Source organism: Pempheris klunzingeri, chromosome 21 (genome assembly GCF_042242105.1).
Source record: "Pempheris klunzingeri isolate RE-2024b chromosome 21, fPemKlu1.hap1, whole genome shotgun sequence".
Lineage (NCBI taxonomy): Eukaryota > Metazoa > Chordata > Actinopteri > Acropomatiformes > Pempheridae > Pempheris > Pempheris klunzingeri.
This window is the reverse complement of record NC_092032.1, coordinates 3,952,822-3,979,422: the sequence shown is the minus strand read 5'-3', so window position 1 is coordinate 3,979,422 and position 26,601 is coordinate 3,952,822. Positions and strand designations below refer to the sequence as shown.

Sequence of the window (26,601 nt, the reverse complement as noted above, 5' to 3'; positions counted from 1 at the left end):
TCCATGCACCTTTTCAGCGTATCTACTGAAGCCCACTTGTCTCTGCATATGCTGAAATTGATCTATTACCATTCTCCCTCCAGGTTTTTCATGGTAACCGTGACGATCGCGGTGTGGCAGAGGTCCGACTGGACAGGATGGTGTCAGCTCAGTTTGTCCGCCTGCTGCCACACGACTTCCAGAATGGCATCTACCTGCGACTAGAGATCATGGGCTGTGGAGACGGTTAGTGCAGTAGATGGTTAATAATCTCACCTTGCTGGTGTTTAACAAACTAACGTGACTCTAAAATGCCCCCCCCCTCCTCCTGCAGGTTACCACTGGTTGACTACCCCCACTCCTCCCTCCCCAGTCTCTCCAGAAGGTGGCTGCAGAGAGAAGGAGTTCCAGTGTGGAAATGGTCGCTGTGTGCCAGCAGGTCCACTGGGGGTTGTCTGTGATGGAGTCAATGACTGTGGAGATGGATCAGATGAGATGCTCTGTGGTGAGCTTTCCAACCGAACACACCGTAGTTCCATTTATTTTATCAAAACCATGCAGTTTCAACACATTTTTGTCTGAAATGTGGTGGAAAGGAGGCTCGCTTACACAGGTTATTAACCATCATTTGGTTAGGATTTGATCCGGGTCCGTTCATGGATTTTATACGTCATACATACAAAAACTGAAAATTTAAATCATTCATACTTACTGACCGTTCTCCAAATACAGGTGCACAGCCATCTCCTACAACCTCTAGCCCACGCAGCTGCCCTGCTGGTCAGTTCTCCTGCCCCTCACCAGGTGGCTGCATCGAGGCAGGGCAGCGCTGCGACGGGACCCCTCACTGCCCCAATGGAGAGGATGAGACAGGCTGCTATCCACACGCCAGCATCACTACACAGTCAGACAGGTGGAGGGAACTATCATTATATGTAGCAGTGGTAATTTCGTAAATCACGTTGTTGTTAATCTACTTCAAAATTTTGCTTCTATCTGTTTGTATTGTCTCTGTTTATCCAGCTCTTCTTTTATTCTGTCTTAGTCCTGGTGTTTCCTGGTGTTTCGGGTGTTTTCTCCTCGTCATTGTCGTGTGCTAATTTACAGACCGTACACACCCCCCACGCCTGCTCCTCTCAGGACTCCGTCCATGGCTGCTGTCACTCATCCTGCAGTAACACCAACCGTAAGAAAACACCTCAATCAATCATCACTGTCTCTGAATTCTGCATTTCTGGTTCATCGGTGTTTATGCTTCAATGTGTCCCATATTTTCTTTGTACTCTGAATTTAAGGGTAATGGATTAGTTTAGTTTCAGAGAAGATTTATCGTTGATAATCTAAGTTTAAAAAGCACGTGATCATCTTAAATTGGATATTTGTTTATAATAAGCATTTTTCAGGCATTATACATTTTATAAACTTATGACATGAATAACCTTTAAATCATTTATTGACAGACATGACAGGGCTGCCCTTTTCCCCACTCTTCTTTACACTAGTAAGGGTTACAGACAAAATCAAGTGTTAATATAAGTACATATCAATGTACACTAAATTTATTTTGAAATGTATTCACAGGATGGTGGCCCAGGACACCGTGGTGAGTGTTGGGTTCATTTTTTTATGGACTAAAGCTAAATGCTTTGTGTTCAGTTTGCCAAACCGGCTCTGTTGGATGGTGTAAAAAGTCATCGTATTCTGCAGGCATCTGCTCCTCTCCCCTTGGGCTGGAGGATGGGAGAATTCGATATGGTCAGATGACCTCATCCTCATATCGTGAGAACAACCCTGCCGATGCCGGACGACTGAACATTGTTCCTAATGTGTGAGTAAAGCATATCGCTTCGTCAACATTTGATGTGGTTTTCTGCATCCAACCTAAAAGGGGGATATAGAGCATTGCAGAAAAATAACAAGCCATCTCATCCTCTGTGTAGTCAGGTTATGGAGCCTGGATGGAGCCCCTTGCCTACAGATCCCCAGCCATATTTTCAGGTGGACTTCCTAGAGCCTACATGGGTATCTGGGGTGGTGACTCAGGGCAGTGAACGCATGTGGGGTTACCTCACTAAATACCGCTTGGCCTTTGCCCTCCAAAGCAGCCTCTTCACGGACTATACTGAGAATGGCAAGCCCGCTGGCCTTGCTAAGGTATTTGCAGTTATTTGGACATTGACATGAAATGCTTTTTGAATGTGTTCATTCAAGGCAGAAGAAAAGAAAAACCAATTACATAAATCTTGTCACTCTCGATTGTGGTGTAGGTGTTTGAAGTCCGGATGGTGGGCAGGACCCCTGTGACCCGCTGGCTCGGTCGGCTGATCAGAGCTCGCTACCTGCGCATCATCCCCGTGGAGTTCAGACACACCTTCTACCTGCGTGTGGAGATCCTTGGCTGCAGAGGAGGTGAAGAACTGAACTGAAAGTACAATAAATTGATACCAATCAAAACTCTCCTACTTCATACCAGTGTTAATATGAAACACCTCCCCCCCCCCTCTTGCTCTTGTAGATGAACTGGTGACCCCCAGCAGTGTCACCATGTCCCCCTCTGCTGGTGGCAAAGTGACAGTGCAGAGCTGTAAGCCAGGCCAGTATGCATGCCAGTACAGTAAAGAGTGCGTCTCTGTCTCTGTGCTCTGCGATGGCCAACCAGACTGCAAAGACCACTCTGACGAGGTCAACTGTGGTGAGAGCTGAGCAATAACTGCTTACATATATTCTTCATCCTCCTCTAAGTCACCCCAGTTTTTAGTCTCCTTAAGTATGATTGAAAACAATTTACATTTATGGCAATTCAGCACCTTCCTGACTCCTTTGTGTCCGTCTTTGTCTCTTTCTCCTCATCCTTTTCCTCAGGTATGGCTCCAACTAGAGGCTCTCCAGGGCTGCAGAACCAGACTAGCTCCACAGGGAGACCAGGTTTCCATGGTGACAGTACAACAGGTGCCCCAGGCATCCATAATACCAGGTCCCAAGGTGGTTTTCCTGGGATGGCTAGCCCGGGGACCACAGGTCAACCTGGACTTCAGAGGACTACAACTTCAAGTGCAGGTAGAATCTGCTGTTGGTGTAATCTACTTTTCACTCTTCGCTGTTGGATTTTTACCAGGAAGTTAAACTTGATCCAACTGTCTATTTGTGGGTGTGTCTGTTTGCAATATACTTCTGATCAATGTGTTCAACAATAACAACAGGCCACTGGACCACCAGACCATCCATCTACCGCGGAGTCACCACAGGTCAACCTGGACTGCATCACACCACAAGCCTCTATTCTGGAAAGCCTGGTTTGCAAACCACAAGAAGTAAAACACACATCATCCTTACGAGTTATCCTACAACTAGACAGGACCCATGGATTAGCACTTTATACAGATCACATATATTGTAACCTTTTATTTTGTTTTTGTGTAGATCTATTTATTGGAGACATACAAAGTATAAAATATGCAAATGCTTCTAGAAGTATGAGAATATTCCCTTTTTTCAACATAAACTGTATTTCATTTTATTTACAGCCCCATGGATTGCTACAACCCCCCATGATGGTGGCCTACCTAGAGTGCTTTGCGTGGAGGGCCAGTTTGCGTGCCGGTCATTTGGCTGTGTCAATTCAGCGCGGGTGTGTGACGGCAGACACGACTGTTTGGATGGGTCAGACGAAGAACGCTGTGGTATGCATCAACAAGCTGTCTGCTAGTGGAAGTACGGAAGAATGAACCCGAATGGCTTCATTTTACATTGGTAGCATACTGAAGATGTGTAGTTTCATGATGGACCTCACACACGCACACACACACACACACACACACACACACACGATGTGAAATGATCCTTCGATTAAAAATTGATGTGTTATTCCTGGAAAAACTCATAGATAAGCTGTTCTGTTATTGTGTTCCCATCAGGCACCACAGCCAGACCAGCAGTGACTCCACCGGCCCCCCCGCTGCCCAGCCCCTGTTCTCCCAAGCAATTCTCCTGTCTGAGTGGGGAGTGCATTCACCTGGACCGCAGATGTAACCTGCAGAAGGACTGTAAGGATGGATCGGATGAGAAAGACTGCGGTAAGATGTCTGCTCACCTCAAAAGTGAAAATAAGCAGAACAGAACTTGCAGATATTTTTGCTACACCCGTTTGCCTTCCCTCTCTGTCCCCCCCCCCCCCCCCCCCCCCCCCCCCCCCCAGTGGACTGCATCATGTCCCAGTGGACAGCATGGAGTGCGTGCAGTGTATCCTGTGGTCTGGGCTCCTTATTCCGGCAGAGGGACATACTGAGGGAAGCCCTGCCAGGAGGAGCCTGTGGTGGAGCTCAGTTCGACAGCCGGACCTGTTTCCAACAAGCATGTCCAGGTCTGTTTTCTGAACCTAACGTCTAATAGGATGCATCTATCACCTGTTATCTTATTTAAAGATTATCTCCTCTTGTAGCTGATGGTCACTGGTCAGAGTGGACAGAGTGGTCAGAGTGTGACGCTCAGTGTGGAGGTGGTGCGAGGCACCGGAACAGAACCTGTTCTGCTCCTCCTCCCAAGAATGGTGGACGGGACTGTGAGGGCATTACCCTGCAGAGCCAGGGCTGCAACAGCCAGCCCTGCACCACAGACATTGGCACGCAGTCAGGTGACCTGTACTCTGTTACACACTCACTTCTGTTGTCACTGTTTAAATCAGTCATTCATTTCCCTCTAGCCAGATGATGGTACTCCAATACCACTTGATCATTACACTGGTTATTACATAAAGTTGGCAAACTGAATTATGTCTGTTCCCCGACTGGTTGTTCAGGCTGTGTGGGCAGCATGGTGCTGGTGAGTGAGGCTGACTGCCGTGCTGGGAGGGTAGAGCCCTGTCCTCCTACCTGCTCACATCTCAGCTCGTCCAGCAACTGCACAGCAGCATGCATACTGGGTATGACACGCAGGATCTGATAGGCTGTCATATAGGACTGAAGGTTGTAGAGTGACGTCATTGTTTACTTCATAATTTCATGTAGGTATGAAAAAGTGAGATAAATAGATGAGGAATAGAAGATGAATAGGTCTCTTGCCATTCACTTACATTATAAATAAATAATTAACTTCCAACAGTACTCACAGAGATAGCATACGGTCTATTGTGTGTTAACTGATTCCTTACTTATCGTCAGTAGGTACTTTCATACACTATTAAATTACACTACTCACAAAAAGTTAGGGACTTAGACTTTCAGGTGAAATATATGGAAAATGTAAAAAGTGAATGCTACAGTGATATTATATCATGAAAGTAGGGCATTTAAGTAGAAGCATGCAATGGTAATTTTATTCATCTTAAACAATTTATTGAAAGAAAATCTAACAACAGTGGTGGGTATACCACAACAAAACATTTTCAGTGTCTCAATAAATTGGGATGTGGCCAAAGGACGTCCACTCCTCTCCTTTCTGTGACTCTTCCAGTCTCTGTATCACTGTTCCAACCTCCTGATGACACTCTGTGACCCTCTAAGCTCAGTGAACACCTCCGTCTGAGGACTTCCTGTTTGAAGCCTCCAGTGTTGAGGTGCTGCTGATCAACTGTTAGGTGTCGTCTTGGTCTCATGATGTCAGAATGTGAACAGCAGGATGAGGAGGACTGTTTAAATACCAATTCTAACTGAAGCAGGAAATGTATTGGTGGATTCAGGGATCAAACCTGTTGTGAATGTTGCTGTTAAGCTTCTTGTTAGAGAACAGCAGCTGGTGCAGAAAGTACTGAGACACTGAACAGTTGGACATGTGCATTCAAAGGTTTAGAGAAGGTCACATTAAGTTCACCTGGAAAGGTTAGAATGCATTTTAGGTTCATCCTGAAATTTCACCTGAAAGCCAAATATCCCTAACTTTTAGTGAGTAGTGTATATATAAAGTAAAGTGATCACTTTTAAACTCTACTGAAGCAAAGCTCATGATATGTATTCTGGAACAATAGAAGTTCCCCAAGGATCCTTCACTGGTCGCTGCTGAAATGCCTCTGTCCTCTCCAGGGTGTCGCTGTCCTGATGGTCTGTATCTTCAGGGTGGGCGATGTGTGAACGCCAGCGAGTGTGTTTGTCTCTGGGATGGTCAAACTTTGCAGCCAGGACAGACGGTCCGCAGGGACCAGTGTACCACATGGTGACCGACACGCCGCATTTATCCTTTATGGTCTACTTTGACAGCAACACTGGTTTTTATAAATAACTTTCTAAAACGCTTGCTAACTAAAGTTACTTTCTAAATGCATCGCTCAAAGCTTCAGTGATGCTAAACTTCTCACCAGCAAAGCCTGCTGGGGCTGCTGTCTTATTGTGTAGCAAATCTCGATGTAAAAAAACAGCTAACAGAAATGCACATTTTTGCCCTGCCAGCGTGTGCAGAGACGGACAAGTAACCTGCGACACCTCCAGTTGTGTTGAGACGTGCCGCTGGTCAGCCTGGTCATCATGGTCACCTTGTGATGTAACCTGCGGTCTGGGGCTCCAGCAACGCTACAGGTCAACCTGATTAATTCAGTAGAGCTATTAGAGGCCTTTTCTCAGCCTCATTTCACTTTCCACAACAGAAGGGGGAATTATATCAATAATTCTTTACTTATTCTCCTGTATATCATCTGTTTACTGTCTTTTGAACACTCTAAAATACTTTCTTATGTTATATCTTCTGCCTACATTTTTCAAATTCGTGGTTTTTATACATAATTCCTATTTTATTTTGTATAATTCCTATTTTTTCATTTCTGGATTGTTTCCTTACAGGAAGTGTTACTGTAAGTTCTTTCACAGTTTTAACAGTCCTTGTAATGGACCAAATTTTTTTTTTTTGCTCACACACCGCCTATTCAGTTTGGATGAGGAGTCTTAATGCCTTGACCTGTCTCTGTAGGTCACCAGTGAACCCAGCTGGAGCAGTCAGAATCCAGCCCTGTTCGGGAGAGTCATCAGAGGCCCGCCACTGCTCCAGCCCCTGCACCCCTGGTACACCAGTTCACACTCCAGGCACACAACAGTGACACTACTGCTGTCACACTCTGTATGGTTATCATTTAACCAAAACAGCATCAATTCTTCTAGGTACACCTGCACACAGTTTTTGAAGGAACTAGGTTGTTCCAAACATCTTGAAGATCTTCTGTGGACACCATTAACTCTGACCAAATCCCAAACTCCATTTGCAGAAATACAGCCCCGAACTTGCAAGGAACCTCCATCATGCTTCACTGTTGCCTGCAGACACTCACACCTGCTCTCCAGCCCTTCGGCCAACAAACTGCCTTCTGCTACAGCCAAATATTTATATTTCAAATTTTAACTCATCAGTCCAGAGCAGCTGCTGCCATTTCTCTGCACCCCAGTTCCTGTTTTCGTGCATAGTTGAGTCGCTTGGCCATGTTTCCACGTCAGATGACTGGCTTTTTGGCCACAATTCTAATTCCACTTCTGGCCAGACTTCTCCAGACAGTAGTTGGTGTATCTGGGTCCCACTGGTTTCTGCTGGTTCATAGCTGATGGCACTTGCTGGATATCTTCTGATTTTGAATGGAAGTAAACCTAATGTGTCTTTCATCTGCTGCACTAAGTTTCCTTGGCTGACCGCTGCATCTACAGTCCTCAACGTTGCCCTTTTCTTTGTGCTTCTTCTTGAATAGCACATCTTGAATCCCCAGTCTGCTCTGAAATCTTTCCCTGGCAGAGACCTTGTGTCTTGTTGCTGTGCTCAGTCTGAACATGATGACCTGTGACATGAAACTGTCTTCCACAACCTCACCTTGGTAGCAGACTGCGTTTCAACCTACATATGAAACTGATGATCATTAGCACCTGTTTGGTATAACTGGTTAATCATACACCTGACTATGATCCTACAAAATCCCTGACTTTATGGAAGTGTACCTACAAGAATTTATGCTGTTTTCAAGACAAAGGGTGGTCACACCAAATATTGAGTTGAGTTAGATTTTTCCTTTTGTTTGCTCACTTTGCATTTTGTAAATCGATAAAAATAAACTGCTAAATGTTGTTTTTTGTGAGTATGTACTAGATACAAGATGTTATATTGTAGTGTATGTATATCAAAGCCAGTTAAAAGTGTGAAGAACTATGGAGCCCCTCTAATCTCAGGCACATCTCAAATATGAGTCTCAGGCCTGTAACTCCCATGCATACTCTCTATGGTTGATGGGATGACTTTGTCCTCCTCCTGTGCAGTGCTACTTGAAGGAGTCTGGAGTAAATGGACCAGCTGGTCAGAGTGCAGTAAAACATGTTTCAACCATGTCGATGATGTTGGAATGAGACGACGATTCCGAAACTGCAACCACACGCACTCGGACTCTGCGTGTAATGGAGACAGCGAGGATCAAGAGCCTTGTAACACTGAGCGCTGTCCTGGTAATACAGATATACAAACTATAATATATCCATCATTTCTTAGCTCCCTCTACTCTCCACAAATGATGTGTTGTGGTCTAAAAGAAGACTGAAAAGCTGATTTTCATTGTGTACTTCCAGTGAATGGTGGCTGGTCAGCGTGGTCACCATGGTCTCAGTGTTCATCAGAGTGTGACTCTGGTGTCCAAACCAGAGATCGGTTCTGCAGTTCACCTTCACCACAGCATGGGGGCAACAGCTGCCCTGGGCCACACATACAGACAAGAGACTGCAACTCCCACCCTTGCTCAGGTACTGCTGCGTATCTTCTCATTGCTAAAGCTGCAGTGTTTGTGGTGTTTTTGTATGGGATTGCATTAAATTCAATAAGTACCTGTGTGTCATCTTTTTCACTTCCATACTCGCAGGTGTGTGTCCAGACGGCATGGTGTTTATGACAGCGGCAGAGTGTGAGGCTCAGGGCGGAGCATGTCCGCGGGTGTGTTTGGACATGACCGCCACAGAAGTGCAGTGCGCCACCGCCTGTTACGACGGCTGCTATTGTGCCCTGGGCTTCTACCTACTCAATGGCAGCTGTGTGCCCCTGGCACAATGCCCGTGTTACCACCAGGGGCAACTGCACCCAGCTGGCGCCACTGTACCTGCTGACATCTGCAATAACTGGTACTGTTGGCCTTTATGTTAAAATAGACACAATGGCATGTCTGTCTGTAATTGGATGATCAAATTTTGCCTGAAAGTTTAAGTTCATATTGTGGGTGTTGGAATGTACCGTGTGTGTCAAACAGTACCTGCACTAATGGAGAAATGGAGTGTGGAGCAGCTCCCTGCCCTGGTGAGTGGCTTTACTTGTAAATATAGCTTTGAATGTACATTTACATGTGTCCCTGCCTGTCTCTTGCAATCCTTTCTTCCCTCTGCATTTCTTTCCCATTCACTCTGTCTTTCTGCCTCCTTGTGTGTTTCCCAGTGGACTGTGGCTGGAGCAGCTGGACCCAGTGGAGTGCATGCAGCCGAACATGTGATGTCGGTGTGAGAAGGCGGTATCGCTCAGGAACCAATCCTCCTCCGGCTTTCGGGGGTCGTCCCTGCAAAGGAGACAGAGTTGGGATCGATTCCTGCAGCATTGAACCATGCTTTGGTGAGGAGGCGTACTTTGTTGCCAATGTTACAATATGCAGAGTCCATGAAAGTGTTTTTATTTTACTGTGTGTGTATAAAGGGGGCTAATCTAGTTGTGACGTATCTGAAGGTGTAAAGGAGCCATGGAGTGCGTGGTCAGACTGCTCAGTGACGTGTGGAGGAGGTTACAGGATCCGGACCCGTGGGCCCATCCGGACCCATGGCACTGCTCAGCAGTTCAGCGCCTGTAACCTGCAGCCCTGTGGTAGAGCAAGACCTACACTCTCATCTAACAACACTGTCATGTTTAACATCAGAACTGTAACTGCGTGCTGGCACTTCTGGCAAGTCATGTTTTGCGCAAAAACAAAATAAGAAGCCAGACTTCCGATTGTTTAATTGAAGATCTTGAACGTGCTCAAACAGAGTTACAGAAAATCAATGATTTAAAAAAAAAAAAAAATGTAAATGTTTATTCTAATATGTCAAATCTATTCTGGGAAGTATGTGAGAAATGCTTAAAAAGGATAGAAGAAAAAACAGGGCACACACTGACGTATAATTAATGTCAACAGCAATATTGAAAGAGTGATTTAATGAGATTATCGGATGATACTGCACACATTTTGATTCAAGCATGTTCTAGTCAAAATAAGTGCTATTTTAATGCATTAAAGAGCTTTTGTCACTTGGCAACATTGGATAACCAGGTTTTCTATAAAATCAGATCCAAACAGATGATGGCATTGAGATGGCTTTTACTGATCTGTGCTTGGACTCTTGTTGCTGTGTCAGGTGATGGCAGGGTGTGTCCTCCGGGCCAGGAGTGGAAGCAGTGTGTGATGGGTGCAGTGTCATGTACAGACCTCACCATGGATCTTAGTAGGAACTGCACACCAGGCTGCCAGTGTCCACCCGGGACTGTCCAACAGGTGGGTGGGAGAGGCCGAACGTACACACGCAGTACTCACTGCCATAGTGTTAATGCTCCTTCGTGTTTCCAGGATGGCGTGTGTGTGCGGGAGTCTGACTGTCGCTGTGATGTGGACGGAGAGCGGTACAAGCCAGGAGAGACTGTGCCCACAGATTGCAACAACTGGTAAGTGAAGCCGCCATTAATTGAACTCCACCAACATGTGCCTCTGTTCTTCAGTACATAAAGAGCAGACAGAATTAGGATTTAACTTGTGTGTGTTTATATTTCAGTACATGTGAAACAGGGAGGCTGGTAAACTGCTCTCAAGTCAGCTGCACTGGTAAAGAATGTATCTATTATACAGACACATTTTTCATGCTTTCTTTCTTTGTGTTCATAATGGTAATAATTTATTCATATTCAGGACCTTTATGTTTAAGCTGTAGTGATGGAAAACAACATAAAAAGTAATATGAATCATTTTTTCCTACCATCTTTTACCTCATGGTTCCACGCTGTATCTCTCTGGTTCTGTTCCTCCTCACACACAAACACACATCCTGTCTAGCTGATGGCCAGTGGTCGGGATGGACTCCTTGGGGTCAGTGCTCGGTGTCGTGCGGAGTGGGTCTCCAGTCTCGGTACCGGTTCTGTTCCAGTGCCCAGCGCTCTTCCAGTGGCCTGCCCTGCCTTGGCCCTGAGAGAGAGGACCAGGTCTGCATCACCGCTCCATGTGACCGTGAGTTCCTTTTGTGGCAGTTTGTGTTCACTAACAACCTGTTGGTATTAAAATGTATGAGCATTACATTGTCCACACCTCCTCTCTTTAGGCTGCCGCTATGCATATTTGGACTGAATTGCATTCAAACCAATTTGAACTTCAGTCAGACCACAAGATTTTGAAGCGCTGTCAATAATGTTTTTGCTGTCTTACTTAGTTTGTTCTGGTATAAGTTGATTACCTGGAAAATTCCATTTGAGCATCCTGTAAGCCACATGATGAGTATTAATTACTGGAGTGACCAGGGGACCCATTTGTTGAGTCACTCCTGCGCTGACTGAGATTTTTTACACGCTTGTGAGAAGAAGAAAAAAAAATTGAATGTGGAATTCAGATTTGGCCTCCATCAAAGTAAAGGAAGTAAAGTTTTTCATCGTTCTTTCGTGAAAACATTCCTTTAAATATTAAGATTGACATATAGTAAAAAATAAATATGTGATTTGGATGGATGGATCACTTTTTTCTCCTGTTGGATATATACTGTACACCCTGTAGATGGCTGATAGTACCAGGTTTTTAAAGGTTGTCACCTCCTTGGTAATTCATGTATGTACCAACTACTATTGAAAATAATAGATACAGCAATTGACCAATTGTGTTCTACGTATTTACTATTGCATCATGATGCTTTGGGCTCTTTCCAGGTGATGGTGGCTGGGGTCACTGGAGTAACTGGACGGAGTGTACCAAGTCCTGTGGTGGGGGCGTTCAAAGCCGGAAAAGACAATGTGACAGTCCTAGTCCAGAGGGGGAGGGGAATTACTGTGAGGGACTGGGAACTGAGGCCGTAGCCTGTAACACCGACCACTGTCCAGGTACGCTTAAAGAATGTGTGGAGGGTAGATGGCACGTGGCCTTCATTTGCATATTGAGTTTTGTTCACAGGACAGTTGATCGTGTCTGTGTTTTCAGTTCCCCCGTGCTCACAGGTCCCAGGCACAGTGTTCAGCAGCTGTGGGCCCTCCTGTCCTCGTTCCTGTGAGGACCTGGCTGTGAGTATCACACCGAACATGACTTCTGTTTCCTCTCATGACTGCTAGTTTGACTTTGTGAATAAAAATGGTGATAATGGGATTTTCTTCTGTCCCCCAGCACTGTGAGTGGCAATGTGAGCCAGGTTGTTACTGTACCGAGGGAAAAGTCTTGTCTGCTAATGGCACAGTGTGTGTAGAGAGAGAAGACTGTCCCTGCCTGGACCTCAGCACTGGACACACACTGCAGCCAGGCGAGATCATTGAGGCCCCTGATGGATGTAACAACTGGTCAGAATAATTCACTCACAAGGAGCACATACTGCACATGCCACATTGATATTTAACAGAGAAACATCCAGAAAAAGGACAGTCACTGTCATTGTTTCCGCTTTGTTTTAGCACCTGTGAGGGTGGGAGGCTCAACTGCTCCAGACACCACTGTCCAGGTGAGTAAGAGCAGCTCATCTTAGCTCATGCATGATCAATAATCTTTATTTCTGATTTCACGGTTAAATGAACATCCGTGCACGACCGTGAGTATAGATTTTGCATCCTTCTGTTTGTTTCCAGTGTCAGGTGGCTGGTGTGAGTGGTCAGAGTGGACTCCATGCTCCAGGACCTGTGGGGGAGAGTCAGTGTCCCGTTACAGGAGCTGTGGCTGTCCTGAGCCCAGGGCTGGAGGAGTGGCCTGCTCTGGAGAACAGGAAATGCACAACGGAGTTGGGGTTCAAATCCAGAGACAGCCCTGCCCTATCATCACCTTCTGTCCAGGTAAGACAGAAGGTTTTTTGTTGTTGTTTGTTGTCCTACGTTTATCCTCCCCTGCTTCTATTATTTGTATCTACATGTCTGTGTTTATTGTCTTTTGATGTCCTCTGTCATTCCTTTATTTGCAGCTCATTAACTGACTGTATCACACATAATTTGTCTGTGTCTGTCTCTACATTTCTCTCTTGTGTCCTGCACTCGTTCTTCCCTCTAGTCCATGGGTCATGGGGTTCCTGGTCAGGATGGTCCGAGTGTGATGGGTGTGCTGGGTCGACCACTCGCATCAGAGAATGTAACAGTCCCCCTGCCCGGTTTGGTGGCCTGCCCTGTCTCGGGGAGAGCAGGCAAAGACGGGGTTGCCATGACAACATCACCATCTGCTCAGGTCAGCGTGATAAAGGACTGTATATTAATTGGTTTTATGTTGAAAAGCACTCGTGTCACTTCAAGGGGTTACTGGAGGAAAATTAGGATAAAATGAGGAAATGAAGACTGCATGTCCATTCCCACAGAATGATGGGACTACTGATAAACAGCAAGGTGACCAGCACCCACAGTCCTGTGATACACTAACAGGGCTGTAGCTGTGGTGGGTAATGTAGTCTTCCCTAAATGTACTGCTGGCTATTGTGCACATAGATATGGATATGATATTATATCACCACATGAGTCACCTCATACCTCTGGGCCATGGGTGGTGATACTCATGGAGAACCAGAGCGACACTGTGCATTTTCTGTGAGGCGAACAGCTCCACCTTTCCAAACCTTGGATTGGATTCAGCCTCCATTCGTTTTAAGATGACCACCTGAGACCACTGTGATGGAACACAGATAGGTGTGAGACCACAGCGGGATATATGGCTGTTTCTGGCAGCCGAGGTCGGCGAACACCACCCTGCCAATTTCTGTCAGCCAGCAGGCAATGCTAAATTAACCAAAGCTTAAATGTGCCAAACCTCCGGCCCCACCACAGCCACTTTTGACAGACCATTTTCTGATATGACTAAGCATATTCATTATTGTTTACAGTCAGTGCATAGAATGGCGTCTATGCACACAATGTTGTTAATAGCCTGATAGTTGGTTAAACATCTTCAGCCTCATCCGCTGCCTATGCAAGGCTGCACACACAGCAACGCCCGTGTTAGGAAGAATTCAACTAAGCACTTCATCAGTCATCCACAATCAAGAAGCCTCTGTTTTTTCACTCCAGCTTGACAGTTTCGTGTTTCCACTACGCTCTCATTTCATCAGGCTGACATACATTGCCTCAAATTCTGTCAATGCATAATAGCCCATAAACCCCATGACTCCTCTGCATTTGTTATTCTCTTCTCACTCTTATATCCTCCTGCGATCTGCAGACTGTGATGGAGGCCAGGAAGAATGGCCTTGTGGGAAGCCTTGTCCTCGCTCCTGTTCAGATCTCCATGGTGACACAGAGTGCTTCGACTCCCCTGGGTGCAAACAGACCTGTGGTTGTCCAGGTGACATGGTTCTGCAGGATGGAGTGTGCGTGGCCAGGGAGGAGTGTCGCTGCAAATATCACAACAGCTCTGCTACTGGTCAGATCCACGTGAAATCTGCTAATGGAATCGGTTACATCGTCTGTGTAAACTGTGTCAGAATGAGCAGAGATAGTCTAATCCATATACTTTTGTCTCTGATATAGTAATGACACTCAGCGGACTAGATTCCAGTAATGCATCATGGGTATGGCCTGGTGAATCTGACTGGCAGTTTGCAAATCCAGGAGACAGCATCCTCAGTGACTGCAAAAACTGGTATAGCTCTTGATTCTCAATAAGTGTGTGTGTGCGTGTGTGTGTTTGTGTATACGTGTATTCAATTTTGATGTCTTTGTTTTTCTTTATTTTTCTATTTTATCATCTTCGTCATGCTTTCAGTTCATGCACGGCTGGGGTTCTGTGGTGTCGATCACTCCCTGGTTGCCATGTTGATGGTGGCTGGAGTCAGTGGGGGGCCTGGACTGAGTGCTCGCTTCCTTGTGGAGGAGGAGCCAAGTTCAGGAGACGCCAATGTGATAACCCGTCCCCACAGAGTGGAGGGAGAGGCTGCCTGGGAGCTCCTGAACAACAGAAGGACTGCAACACACACCTGTGCACAGGTACTGCCAGCTTGCCAACCCTTAGAATTTAGGCTTAGAACTTTTTTATTTTTTTCCAACACAACTTGGGAAAAACGTCTCTCTCTCTCTACTTTATTGAAATCTAAAAGTTACCTTACGTTACCTTGTGAAACAAAAAAGGATGCTGTCATCTTTCTTAGTAATTTAAACAGTCTCACCTACTATGCAGCTGTATCTCTTTTTCATCTCAGTGTGTTTCTGCTGGCAGACTCCATGGGTCCGTGGCTCCCCTGGTCTCAGTGGTCGGTGTGTTCGGTCAGCTGTGGTGGAGGACAGCAGTCCCGCTCTCGTCTTTGCAGCTCTCCATCCTGCAGCGGCCACAGCCGCCAGAGCAGGACCTGCAGCACGCAGGTGTGCCTTGGTGAGTCCTGGTTTCTTGTAGAATACGTAAATCATTGAAGACCCCTTTCCAGAACAGCTCTTATTTGCAGGTTGTATGGAGAATCTTTACTCTGTGTCCCCATGCTGACATGTTGTTGTGCAGAAGTGGGCTGCCCTCCCGGCAGGTTATACAGGGAGTGTGAACAAGGTGAGAGCTGTCCATTCAGCTGTGATCAGGTCAGCGGCAGGGAGGGCTGCTTCTCCGATGGCTGTGAGGAGGGCTGCCACTGCCCCCTGCACACCTACCAACACCACGGTGTCTGCCTGCAGGTCGGTTCACTGCCATTCTGGTAGAATCATGATATCATGCATCTGAATAATGTTAACCGTATAGTTAACACTTTTCTAAACAATGTCAAATGAACTGAAACATTGCTGTTTTCATTGAAACTGTCATTCATGTGTGTGTTGCAGGAGTGTCCATGTCTGGTAGACAAAGAGTTTCTGACCTCTCTGCAGAGTGTTTCTGTCACACTGGACTCATCTCTGCACCTCTATAACATCTCTGAGGGAGCAGAACTTCAATCTGGAGACACACTGGTCCATGACTGCAGCATCTGGTGAGCAGAATATCTCTGTGGTCCCACACTGCCTCCTACACACACTGTTTCCTACTGCTGGACAATTAGAGGGTATGTGTAGGTTCTACAATGTCTAATAATCAATCAAATAAGGATCCGAGTTCAGGAGCGGAAATCACCACCATCATTATCATTATTGCTTCCATCATCTCCTCAGACTACTAGCAGCACACCCAACTCTTCCTCCCCTCTGCTCCGTACAGTGGCTGTGAACACGGCAGGTGGAACTGTACCCTGGAGCACTGCCCAGTCGATGGCGGCCTGTCACCCTGGAGCTCCTGGAGCTCCTGCTCACTGTCCTGTGGAGGTGTGGGACTGAAGACCCGTTCCAGGGGATGCTCACAGCCCGCTCCAGCCCATGGAGGGAGAGACTGCCAGGGGCCACGCAAGGAAACCACCTACTGCCAGGCCCCTGACTGCCCAGGTGGGGGGGACGGGGGCTAGTTTAGCTAGAGTATGTAGCAGCAGTTGCAGTGAGCAGGAATGTTTTGGTAATGTGAGAGTGAGTGGATGTATATAAAGGCCATTCTGTATTATTCATTTGTAGCCATTATAAATAGTCAGAGAGACTGTATGTAATTCCAAGTGTCTGTTTATGCACAGTTCTAAATGGTGGAGCTTGTTCTCATGTTGATCTTTTTTGCTTGCTGTTGGCAGTTGAAGTTGTGCCTACAGAAGAACCAGCTTTACAAGGTAAATGATTCCTTCAGCCAGAGTTTAGTACCAGCTAGAATCTTCTCCTGTAATCTTCTCTCTCTTTTTTTTCTTCCACGTCTCTTTTTCATCCCTCTGCCCTACTGGTCTCAACACTTTCTTTGTCTGTATAGTACCTGGTCTTGTGACTTGTTCCACTTCTTTTAAACCCCGTCTACCATCATCTTTTCTCTTTTCCCACATGTAAATGACCACTTCCTCTTTCCTCCTCCGTCTTCTTCAGATGACGATGCTGGCTTCTCTCCCTGGTCGTTATGGAGTCCATGCACTAAGACTTGCACCGATGCTCTCAGTCCGGCCATGAAGTCCCGTCGCCGAGAGTGCATCAAACCTCCCTGCTCTGGAAGCTCTGACCAAGAGAAGGCCTGTAACCTGCCCCAGTGTCCAGGTGTGACCACTTTCATCATCTCTCTTTGCTGCGGTCAGAGTCTATGAGCGCTACTGAGTCTGTCCTTTTACCACTTAAACATGAATTTCACAAATTTTCCACTGTCTTAGATTGTAAGCCTGTTATTATTTAACCTTCAAGCAAAAGAGCAGGGCATTTACTTAAAGGCAAGCTGCCTTGGTGTCTTGATACAATATAACCAGTAGCAGCCAGCCAGTAGTGATGATATGAGCATCTATGGGAGCCTGGAGGTTACAGACTATTAAACAGGAGGACACAGGCTCCAATTCCCAGACCAGCTTGGACTTTCTTTATGGGAGAACTACTTTGGAGCTTTGAGAAAGCTAACAGAGCACTGTAGTGTGTATCAAGATGGCTGTGAGGCTGTTATGCAAGGCAGTGTTTGCTTTTCTACAAAAAAAGACTGCAAAATGTGTGATAAGATGAAAACTGCCTTTCTAGTGTTTTTAATCGGACAACAGAGGATTATTATCCAGATATTAGGGACCCATGCGTGAAAGAGCACTTGATGTAAGTGAAGATCAGCATTCCTCTGTAAAATCTTTGCAAACTGAGTTCCAAAACATCTGCTGCTTTGTTCTGTGGCTTGGTTTGTGATGTTTCGCCACGCTTATCTCAGAGACGACAGAACGGATTTGCAGTGGACATCAGAACAGACATCAGAAGACATTAGTACAGGCACTCTGTATTGTGATGATTAGTGAAGATTTACTTGTAAGTTAGATCAATTCAAATATTAAAAGAAAAGCTAACACAGTAGCACAAAAGTTAAAGCAGGTCGTCAGTCAGCAGTTGTGACCAGGACACAGGAAGAACGACCGACATACACGGTCGTGGAGCCGCTGGGTGGGTGTGTACATTTGTTTTGGTCTGAAGGAACGTGATATTGCACACACAGCCTTTATATCATTATTCTGACCTCAGAGAAGCTTAATAAACTGCTCCTTTGATGTGACTGTGTTTGAAAGGAGCTCTGTGCACAGTTTTCACTCAAATAATTAAATATTACAACACAAAATGCTTTATTGTGATTCTAGTAAACTGTAAGGACAAATAAACAGCATTACAATTAATGAGCCAAAGCTACTTAAGTATTCAACTACAATATCAAGCCGTCTTCTGTGTTTTGCGATCTGTTCCCAGATGGAGGTGAGGTATGTGCGGGGGCAAACTGTGCACAGAGGAACTGTTCATGGACGGACTGGGGGCAGTGGAGCTTGTGTTCGCGCTCCTGTGGAGTGGGCCAGCAGCAGAGGATCCGGACCTTCCTCAGCCCTGGGACGAACGGCTCATGGTGTGAAGACATCTTGGGAGGAAACCAGGAGCATCGCTTCTGTAACATCAAGCCCTGCAGAGGTCGGCCACATGTAGAGTCTGTCTGCAGTTTTCAGGTCGAGCTTTTCAGGAAATTCAAATCTGTCAGTGCAGGGGGCGTTTCAGCCTGCCGTCCAGGCATGAATGGATTTCCATTCATTTAAAAACTGTATGAAAATCTAGCAGTCTTAGATTCAGAACTTTTACAGTGCACCATATCTGTGATAATAATAATAATAATAATAGTACATTTTATTTTTCGCCGTACAGAGTACACATAAAACATACAATATAATAGATAAACCAGGTGTAAAAACAAGCAATAAAATACAGTAGCAGTGCAAAATGAATCAGAGGGAGTAGGAAAGTGTGAAAAGATGGGTTTTGAGTCTGGATTTGAAGAGCAGTAAGGAGTCGGTGTTACGGAGGTCGGGGGGGAGTGAGTTCCATAACTGGGGAGCCGAGCGGCTGAATGCTCGCCCCCCCCACGGTGACAAGGCGAGCAGAGGGAACAGAGAGATGGACAGAGGAAGAGGATGGGAGGGTGCGGGTAGGTGCAGAAACGTGGATGAGGTCAGAGAAGTATGGAGGGGCGAGGCTGTGGATGACATCATCAGATTTACATTATTGTTGTACAGTAATGTTGTCCTTCTGCAGTTTTACACAACCCCCATGTTCCTTTGGTGTATATGTGATGTATAGTGTCTAACATGAAATATGCAGAAGCTCTGGTGTCATATGTTGGTGTCTGCTTTGTGTGTGGATGCTGTAGTGGATGGAGGGTGGTCTCGCTGGAGTCCCTGGTCCCGCTGTGATAAGCGCTGTGGCGGAGGGCGATCCATTCGCACTCGCTCCTGCTCCAGCCCTCCGCCCAAGAACGGTGGGAGGAAGTGCGAGGGAGAGAAGAACCAGGTCAAGCCCTGCAACACCAAACTGTGCGGTGAGACATTCGAAGCGTCGTCGAAGTCGACGTGCTTGTGAAGTTTAGATTGCTGTGACCCCGAGGATAGTTCATTAACGCTCATGAATTCAGCTTGTGGCTTGTTTTTCTTGGTGATCCGACTGTGATCGTTGTCGGTGAGGCTTGTTGTGCAAGGGAAATGTCCACAGCATCATGGGAAAATTCATGACCTTCTGTTTCTGTATTGTCAGATGAGAAAGGGTGCCCGCCAGGCCAGGAGTTTGTGTCATGTGCCAACCAGTGTCCACAGCAGTGCTCAGACCTCCAGCAGGGCATAGAGTGCCATGGCAACAGCGAATGCCAGCCCGGCTGCCGCTGCCCTAAAGGTACTGAGACGATCATTTTATTAACAGATAAGCTTATGCGTGTTTGTATCAATGTTTGTGTGCATATCAGAGTGATTGCTCCCTAAAGGGCCTGTGCCTGCTGGTTGTCAGAAGATAAGCGCCATGTACCAGTGTGTGTGTGTGTGTGTGTGTGTGTGTGTGTGCACAAGCTACATTTGACTGAGCCTGGCTGCTGTTAACCCAGAGTTAGTAATGAGCACTGTAGTCACACTTGTATTTCCAGACATTTCTATATGTTGAGATCGGACTTTGGTCGCTGGGGTTTCTCCCTCAAACCCAGTACAACGGAGGTGAATTTAACTTCATTTGTACTCATCACAGCATTGAAAACAAAAATCAGCAGTAACATCTCATTCCAGAAAATGTCCCAAACACTCTGAATAATTGACAGAACTCACTGTTAATAGTTTCAGCACCCTGGAGAGTTTATATCCAAAAATAATTTAAGAATTTTAAATAAAAAATATACTCATGGCAGGTATTTGACACAACTTTGACACCAATAAATAAAGAAAGGATTCCATATTTACTGCACAAGAAAATAGCATCCACTAAAGCAGGTAAATGGAATCCAGCCCTCATTCATTTGATTATTTACACCTGTGCTTTTCATACTGTGTCAAGTCTAAAAGGCTTATTGTTTTTTTGGAAATAGATAGTAGCTGTTGTTAAAATGTTTTAAATCTCTGAGCAGCACAAATGTACTTTTATTCACTTATTCTGGAGGTATTGCTGACAGATATATCAAAATCAAAACAATCTACATGGCTTCTGGAGATCTGGCTACATACAGCTAGAGGTGGCTGACAAAATATGTTGTGTTGTGTGTATGTGTGTATGTGTGTATGTGTGTGTGTGTGTGTGTGTGTGTGTGTCCAGGCCAGCTGCAGCAGGACGGGGTGTGTGTGCAGCTGTGGCAGTGTGACTGTGTGGACTCACTGGGACAGATTTGGGCAGCTGGCAGCTGGCATCAGGTGGGCTGTAACAACTGTAGCTGCTCTGACGGACAGCTCCTCTGCACCAATCACAGCTGCCAGGCCTCCTGCATTTGGAGCTCATGGTCCAGTTGGGCCTTGTGCAGCGTCTCCTGTGGGCGGGGCCAGAGAACCAGATACAGGTGAGGAACAGACACTCACAAATTGCCTTTTACACATGCATGCATACACACATACATATACATTATAGAGCCCCGTTCTTCTCAGGGAAAAATATTTCTTTGTAATGACAATACAGTAAACACAAATATACTGTTCTGTGCCTCTGTTGTGCCTCAGGTCTCTGGTTCCAGAGAATGAAGGAACAGACTGCCAGTTCGAGGAAGTCCAGAATAAATCGTGCGACCCCGGACCCTGTCCACCCCTGTGTCTCCATGACGACCAGGAGCTCAGTGTGGGAGACACCTGGCTGCAGGGCGAGTGTAAACAATGGTGAGATGGATGCACACAAACACAGAGGAGAAGAATGTTTTGCCGGTAACGGTTTTACTGAAAAGAAAATGCGAGTCGAAAAGATTCCACTTGTGTGTTTTCAACATTCTCCACTTTGTTTTGCCTCCCAGCTCATGCACCCCAGAGGGAGACTACTGCCAAGACATTGACTGCAGAGGTGTGTCAGAGTAAATCAAACAAGCCGAAATGTGGCAGATTAACATGGGCACTGTTGCAGATGTGTTACACCATGTCCTGAACTCTGAGTATTTCAACATTTCAGTATTCAGAGAATATACAGTAGTCCCTCGCTATAACGCGATTCACCTTTCGCGGCCTCGCTGTTTCGCGGTGCAATTTTGCATGCTTTTTTTTTTACAGTGTATGAACGCGCATTGTGTTCTGCGTCCTGATTGGCTAAGGGACTGTAGACCAATGTCAATTAATCTCGTGTCTCTGTACAGTACAGAATGCGTTCGGCTTGCCAAATTTACATAAATGTTCAATCGCTAGCAGTGTGACTTTTAAGTGCTGCCTGTTTGCGAGACAAACAAACAAGTCAAACAAGAGATAAATGTGAGAAAATGTTAATGCCTGTCTGAGAAAAGTGTATAAACTGTATGGTGAGGGGTTTTACAGCCTTAAAATATATAGAATAATTGTAAAAAATAAAGCTGACTACTTCGCGGATTTCGCCTATTGCGGGTTATTTTTAGAACGTAACCCCCGCAGTAAACGAGGGACCACTGTACACATTTCCATCTGACCTGTGGAACCTGTGTTGAATGGCCAAATCCTGTTTGTTATTTCCAGTGGATGGTGGCTGGACCCCATGGTCGGTGTGGTCTGGCTGCTCAGTGACCTGCAGTCAAGGCACACAGGTTCGAACCCGCGCCTGCATCAACCCCCCGCCGCGTAACAACGGCTCCCACTGCAGCGGGCCAGGGAGGGAAACACAGGACTGTCACACTCCTCCATGTCTGGGTTTGTTCGGAAAAGACCACACTGATATTGATTCAGTCGCATCCACATCATCTGTCTGATACAAGTTGTAAAGAAGAATGTCAGCAGAACAGGATTATGAAACGAGTAAAGACATCATGCTGACTCTGTTGTCGACAGATGAGCTTTGCCCCTGGTCACCATGGTCACCGTGTTCCCGGAGCTGCGGCGCAGGTTCGGTGTCACGTCACAGGGTGTGTGCGTGTGAGGAGGGAGGAGATGCAGCGTGTCCCGCTGAGGTCGAGGCTGAGAGGAACAGAGAGGAGACCCAGCTGTGTTACAAACAGCCCTGTCCAGGTACACACACTACAGACCAAACCCAACAACTGTTCCTCCTGATAAACGGATGCTGAGCAGTCAGACCACAGAAGCCCCCCCCATTGTCTTCATCAGGTGATATTCAACATGGATTAAGAAGGTTCGTATACAGTGTAGACTTCACCTGATTCAGGTCAAGCTCCAGCCCACCAGATTATTCACAATATTTACAACAGAGAAAATAGAGAACTGATAAAATAGGCTGACAGCATAAGGTACAATAGGGATAAACCTATTCATACAGACAGGACCCCTCAAGCAACTGCTCTATAAATAAGTGACCATTAGAATGAAGATCAACAAATATGAGAAAACTAACCAACTAGATCATCATCAGTCGTCAATGAAAACACCGGTCCTTATCCTTGTTCAGTCCATGAGGGTCTGTTACAGTATGTGGTGAGTGTCTGCCCCTAGAGTTAGTGTGAATGTGTGTTAAAGAAGAGTAGATTCTTAAAGAAGATTCTCCTCCAACTTAGATTCCTCCTGTATGAATGATGTGCGAATGGGTGAATGAGGATGTGATGGAAAAGAGCTTTGATTAGTTGAAATGACTAGAAAGGCGCTGTACAGATACAGACCACCTTAAGGCAATAAAATGAGTCACAGACAACAAATTAACATTAATTATTATTATCTTTAAATGTTGGCTAGCAAGATGATGTATTTTAAGCCTGGACAATATGGCATTATTGGAGTGTTGTGTCAAATGTTTGTTTCTGCTTTAACTGTACTTTAGTAGTTGATGCCAGTAAGACAGATTTGTGTGATATCCTAAAGTTGAGTGTATAAATAGATCCATTATATGATTAACTTAGCAACAGACTCACCAGGACTAACTCTGGGTGAGTGCCAACTCAGAGTGCTGCTTCGCTGAGTGAATCACAAATAGCATGAATTATTTGTTTAGAATTCCGTGTAGCACCAGATGGTTTGACGGTTTTCCTCTGCAGGCTGTCCCATGTCTCAGTGGAGTGTGTGGTCTCAGTGCTCCTGCGAGTCTCAGCGGCAGCAGCGCTACCGTGTGGCTCTCTCCCCCGCCACCAGGGGACAACAGTGCACTCCCGTCGAAACACAGAGCAGGACATGTAGGCTCAGTCAGTGTGATGGTGAGTTTACAGCCACGGGAAAACACATGTATGTTTCTGAGTTCGTATGCTTAAAGATGCCTGTTTGTTATTATTCTTGAATTTCCTTTTCCCGCCCTGAAATAAGCAGACTGGGACCCAAATGTACACACAGGAAACCAAGCACCTCTTTGTGTGAGAATTTGTTTTGTGTTTGATTGAGGACACTGATGTACCTTTTTTTTTTTTTTTTTTCATCTGTAGATTGTGAAGAACCATTTGTGTACTCAGCTTGTGGTTCGCCCTGTGAGAAGCAGTGTGCACTGCTGAGCCACGGAGATCTGTGTTTAGGTGTCAGGAAGTGTACACCTGGCTGCTACTGCCCACAGGTGGATATTTCATATTTCACTGTGCTCAAATCTTCAACTCACAATAACGTGTGACATTCTTGATCCCGGTATAACTACATTGTTTATTGCTGATCATTGAGGACGAATGTGATTCGGACAGTTTAATTAAAAAACACATAAATCACAAATGATGTTTGTGATCCTGTATGTTCTATTTTGACTACACATCATAGTTGCATGCACCTTGCAATGCACCTTCATTTTTTAGATTTTAATTCTACACCTAAATACATTTGATGTACAAGAGAGCAACCAGATATATTCTGCCTGGAAAAAAAAATCTGCAGTTATAGCAAACTCTCATCAGAGGCATAGAACGCGCCACCTAACACAGATCAACTATGACTTGCTTTTATGTTGAATACTTACATAGATGTGTTTCTGGCCACCTGGCAAATGTACTGTTCAATATTCAGAGTCATTTTAGCTCTGTGTTTGGTCTCCACCATCTCCTGAGGGAAATATTTGCTCTTTAGCTGCTAAGTGCTCCACCGTGTTCACCAGCTGCTCTCTGGCTGTGTCTGTCTGCTGAGCAGGTTACGTGCAGCAGGTTTTTAGAACTTTTTTCTCTAAAACCAGCACTGAGAGCAGTGAGAGCGAACCAGAGCAGTACAGGTGTGCTCATCAGTACGCTGCAACTGATTCTCTGTAGGCTCATCTCTATGAGCAACCTCTTCCACATTGTCGACTGATTATTATAGAAATATCACTTAACTTTATAACTTCAAATGTTAAAACAACTACTAGCTGCAGCATACACACATTATACATTTTACAATTAGGTTTGTTTTGCCTCGTGTGTACAGTTATCAACATATTTATAGATTTTTACTGAGCATTACACTGTAGATACAGGGGAAAAGAACTGCACAGACAGTTACGCCTCCACTATACCCCTTTTCCTTTTTTGTGAATTGTATATTTCCTCTTCCAGGGCCTGCTGCATCAGAATGGTAGCTGTGTTCCTCCAGAGGAGTGTGGCTGCGTCCACCTGCAGCACCAAGCTCCGGGACAACCACCCACACCGGTCACTGTCCCTCAGGGGGCCACAGTCAACATAGGCTGCAGTACCTGGTTAGGCCCTGGCTGTTAAAAACACATGGAGCCATGGCAGAGTGCTTTCAGTATCAGTCCCTCTGTTACATCCAACCTTTCTGATTTTCAGCTTTTCAAGACAAAGTGTGAGAAATACTTGTATAACAGTCTTAACCGTGCTGCAGCGGTGCAAAGCTCTGCATTAAAACAGGGCAAATGCAGTTGGAAGTGCTAATGCCATGGCTACAGTCGTGTTTGTGTATCTGTGCTGCATTTTTCTTTCTCTCCACTTCTTGTTTGCTCTCTGCTTGTGTGGAATCTATGACTCAGTTTGGCATATTTTTATTTAATCTGTTTGTTTGGCTGTTTCTGCCCTGCAGTCTTTGCTATGATGGAACTTTACAGTGTGACATGAGAGAGTGTGAAGGTAAGAAAACCGAGTAATAAGAGTAACGCAAAGACCTCTGGTTGAATAATCCCATCATCCTGGCATCCTGCTTTTTCTGTCAGTCATCTTTAGCGAGTGGTCAGAGTGGACTCCATGTTCCCCCTGTGTGGCCTCCCTGCAGCACAGCGCCTCCCAAGCAGGAGTTATCAGTGGCAGCAAGATGGTTTCAATCCAGAGGCGTTTCCGGGCCTGCCTGGACCTGGATTCTGGGTTTCCAGTCTCCAGAGAAGAGAAAGAGAGCCAGTGTCCAGGACCACTGGTAGAGGACAGGCTCTGTCCAGATGCTAACATCTGCAGAGGTAATAGAGTTTGTCCAAGAGTGACTGAATCTTTTATCTGAGTCCAGAAAAGCAGTCAGTCCCTCAGTATGCCTCTGTCAGGCTCCAGTTGCTCCTTTATCTCCACAGTGGAAGAAAGTAAGGAATGGGACCATTTTGCTTCACCCGAGTTCCCCACACAACATGTTGCTCCCATCATAAGATTGCATGCAGACGATGCAGTGAACTTGTCAGAGCTAAAATGTATGGCACCATAGAAACAGTGAATCCTGGACTGGGTCAGAGAGTGACTGTGCTGATGAAACGACTCTAACATGAACGTCTCTGGGAAGGAGAGGGAAATATTATAAGGCAAATGTATTTTTGTGGCACCTTTTTAAAGTGTTTTACATAAGACATAAAAAGGCATCAAGACAATTAAGCACAAGGGACACAACCCGATAAAGACACATCTAAAAAGGACTTTAAGATGTGTCTTTTGTACAGAACAGCACGAGATATGAAGAAGTAGATTAAGGTAGAGCAGTAGAAAACAGAAATGTATTAAGCCTAATGTTTAAGAGTCCTGAGAGTTGGAGCATTGGTAACAAACTGAATGTTGCTTCTCCGTGTCTAGTTTGGACCCCGGAGGTCTTGACAGTTAGTAGCGTAGCAGTAGATCAGAGAGGTGTTTTAGCCCGTGACCATTCTGGGAACGCAGGAGGCCAATGCAAAGAGCTGAGAACTAAGCAGATACAGTCCACTGTCTTAGTCCTGGTGAGGCTTTAGCAGCATGGTTATGAATGAGCTGTCTGGTTGACATGTAGACACATTACAGTACTT

General features: G+C 45.6%; 1 protein-coding gene across 1 annotated transcript in view; it reads left to right on the top strand.

The window, feature by feature from the left end:
* The window catches only part of sspo (SCO-spondin), a 70,549-nt gene that overhangs the window by 25,755 nt on the left and 18,193 nt on the right, over positions 1-26,601 (top strand). The window contains exons 46-102 of the mRNA XM_070853329.1: positions 84-225; positions 314-484; positions 712-892; positions 1,087-1,165; positions 1,561-1,582; positions 1,687-1,807; positions 1,920-2,133; positions 2,247-2,388; positions 2,495-2,671; positions 2,842-3,030; positions 3,216-3,290; positions 3,504-3,659; positions 3,894-4,052; positions 4,175-4,339; positions 4,418-4,609; positions 4,775-4,897; positions 5,994-6,123; positions 6,357-6,482; positions 6,871-6,962; positions 8,193-8,375; positions 8,496-8,666; positions 8,783-9,038; positions 9,164-9,210; positions 9,346-9,516; positions 9,628-9,762; positions 10,293-10,429; positions 10,502-10,596; positions 10,704-10,753; positions 10,982-11,152; positions 11,839-12,009; positions 12,107-12,186; positions 12,287-12,456; positions 12,568-12,614; positions 12,739-12,939; positions 13,151-13,321; positions 14,303-14,503; positions 14,611-14,722; positions 14,846-15,066; positions 15,296-15,448; positions 15,572-15,738; positions 15,883-16,028; positions 16,253-16,473; positions 16,707-16,742; positions 16,987-17,151; positions 18,322-18,528; positions 19,259-19,426; positions 19,639-19,773; positions 20,674-20,911; positions 21,069-21,221; positions 21,353-21,399; positions 22,035-22,205; positions 22,344-22,520; positions 23,495-23,650; positions 23,873-23,997; positions 24,953-25,092; positions 25,434-25,480; positions 25,564-25,800. Of these exons, the coding sequence (XP_070709430.1) occupies positions 84-225; positions 314-484; positions 712-892; positions 1,087-1,165; positions 1,561-1,582; positions 1,687-1,807; positions 1,920-2,133; positions 2,247-2,388; positions 2,495-2,671; positions 2,842-3,030; positions 3,216-3,290; positions 3,504-3,659; positions 3,894-4,052; positions 4,175-4,339; positions 4,418-4,609; positions 4,775-4,897; positions 5,994-6,123; positions 6,357-6,482; positions 6,871-6,962; positions 8,193-8,375; positions 8,496-8,666; positions 8,783-9,038; positions 9,164-9,210; positions 9,346-9,516; positions 9,628-9,762; positions 10,293-10,429; positions 10,502-10,596; positions 10,704-10,753; positions 10,982-11,152; positions 11,839-12,009; positions 12,107-12,186; positions 12,287-12,456; positions 12,568-12,614; positions 12,739-12,939; positions 13,151-13,321; positions 14,303-14,503; positions 14,611-14,722; positions 14,846-15,066; positions 15,296-15,448; positions 15,572-15,738; positions 15,883-16,028; positions 16,253-16,473; positions 16,707-16,742; positions 16,987-17,151; positions 18,322-18,528; positions 19,259-19,426; positions 19,639-19,773; positions 20,674-20,911; positions 21,069-21,221; positions 21,353-21,399; positions 22,035-22,205; positions 22,344-22,520; positions 23,495-23,650; positions 23,873-23,997; positions 24,953-25,092; positions 25,434-25,480; positions 25,564-25,800 (8,335 nt within the window). The remainder of the gene's footprint in view (positions 1-83; positions 226-313; positions 485-711; positions 893-1,086; positions 1,166-1,560; positions 1,583-1,686; positions 1,808-1,919; positions 2,134-2,246; positions 2,389-2,494; positions 2,672-2,841; positions 3,031-3,215; positions 3,291-3,503; positions 3,660-3,893; positions 4,053-4,174; positions 4,340-4,417; positions 4,610-4,774; positions 4,898-5,993; positions 6,124-6,356; positions 6,483-6,870; positions 6,963-8,192; positions 8,376-8,495; positions 8,667-8,782; positions 9,039-9,163; positions 9,211-9,345; positions 9,517-9,627; positions 9,763-10,292; positions 10,430-10,501; positions 10,597-10,703; positions 10,754-10,981; positions 11,153-11,838; positions 12,010-12,106; positions 12,187-12,286; positions 12,457-12,567; positions 12,615-12,738; positions 12,940-13,150; positions 13,322-14,302; positions 14,504-14,610; positions 14,723-14,845; positions 15,067-15,295; positions 15,449-15,571; positions 15,739-15,882; positions 16,029-16,252; positions 16,474-16,706; positions 16,743-16,986; positions 17,152-18,321; positions 18,529-19,258; positions 19,427-19,638; positions 19,774-20,673; positions 20,912-21,068; positions 21,222-21,352; positions 21,400-22,034; positions 22,206-22,343; positions 22,521-23,494; positions 23,651-23,872; positions 23,998-24,952; positions 25,093-25,433; positions 25,481-25,563; positions 25,801-26,601) is intronic.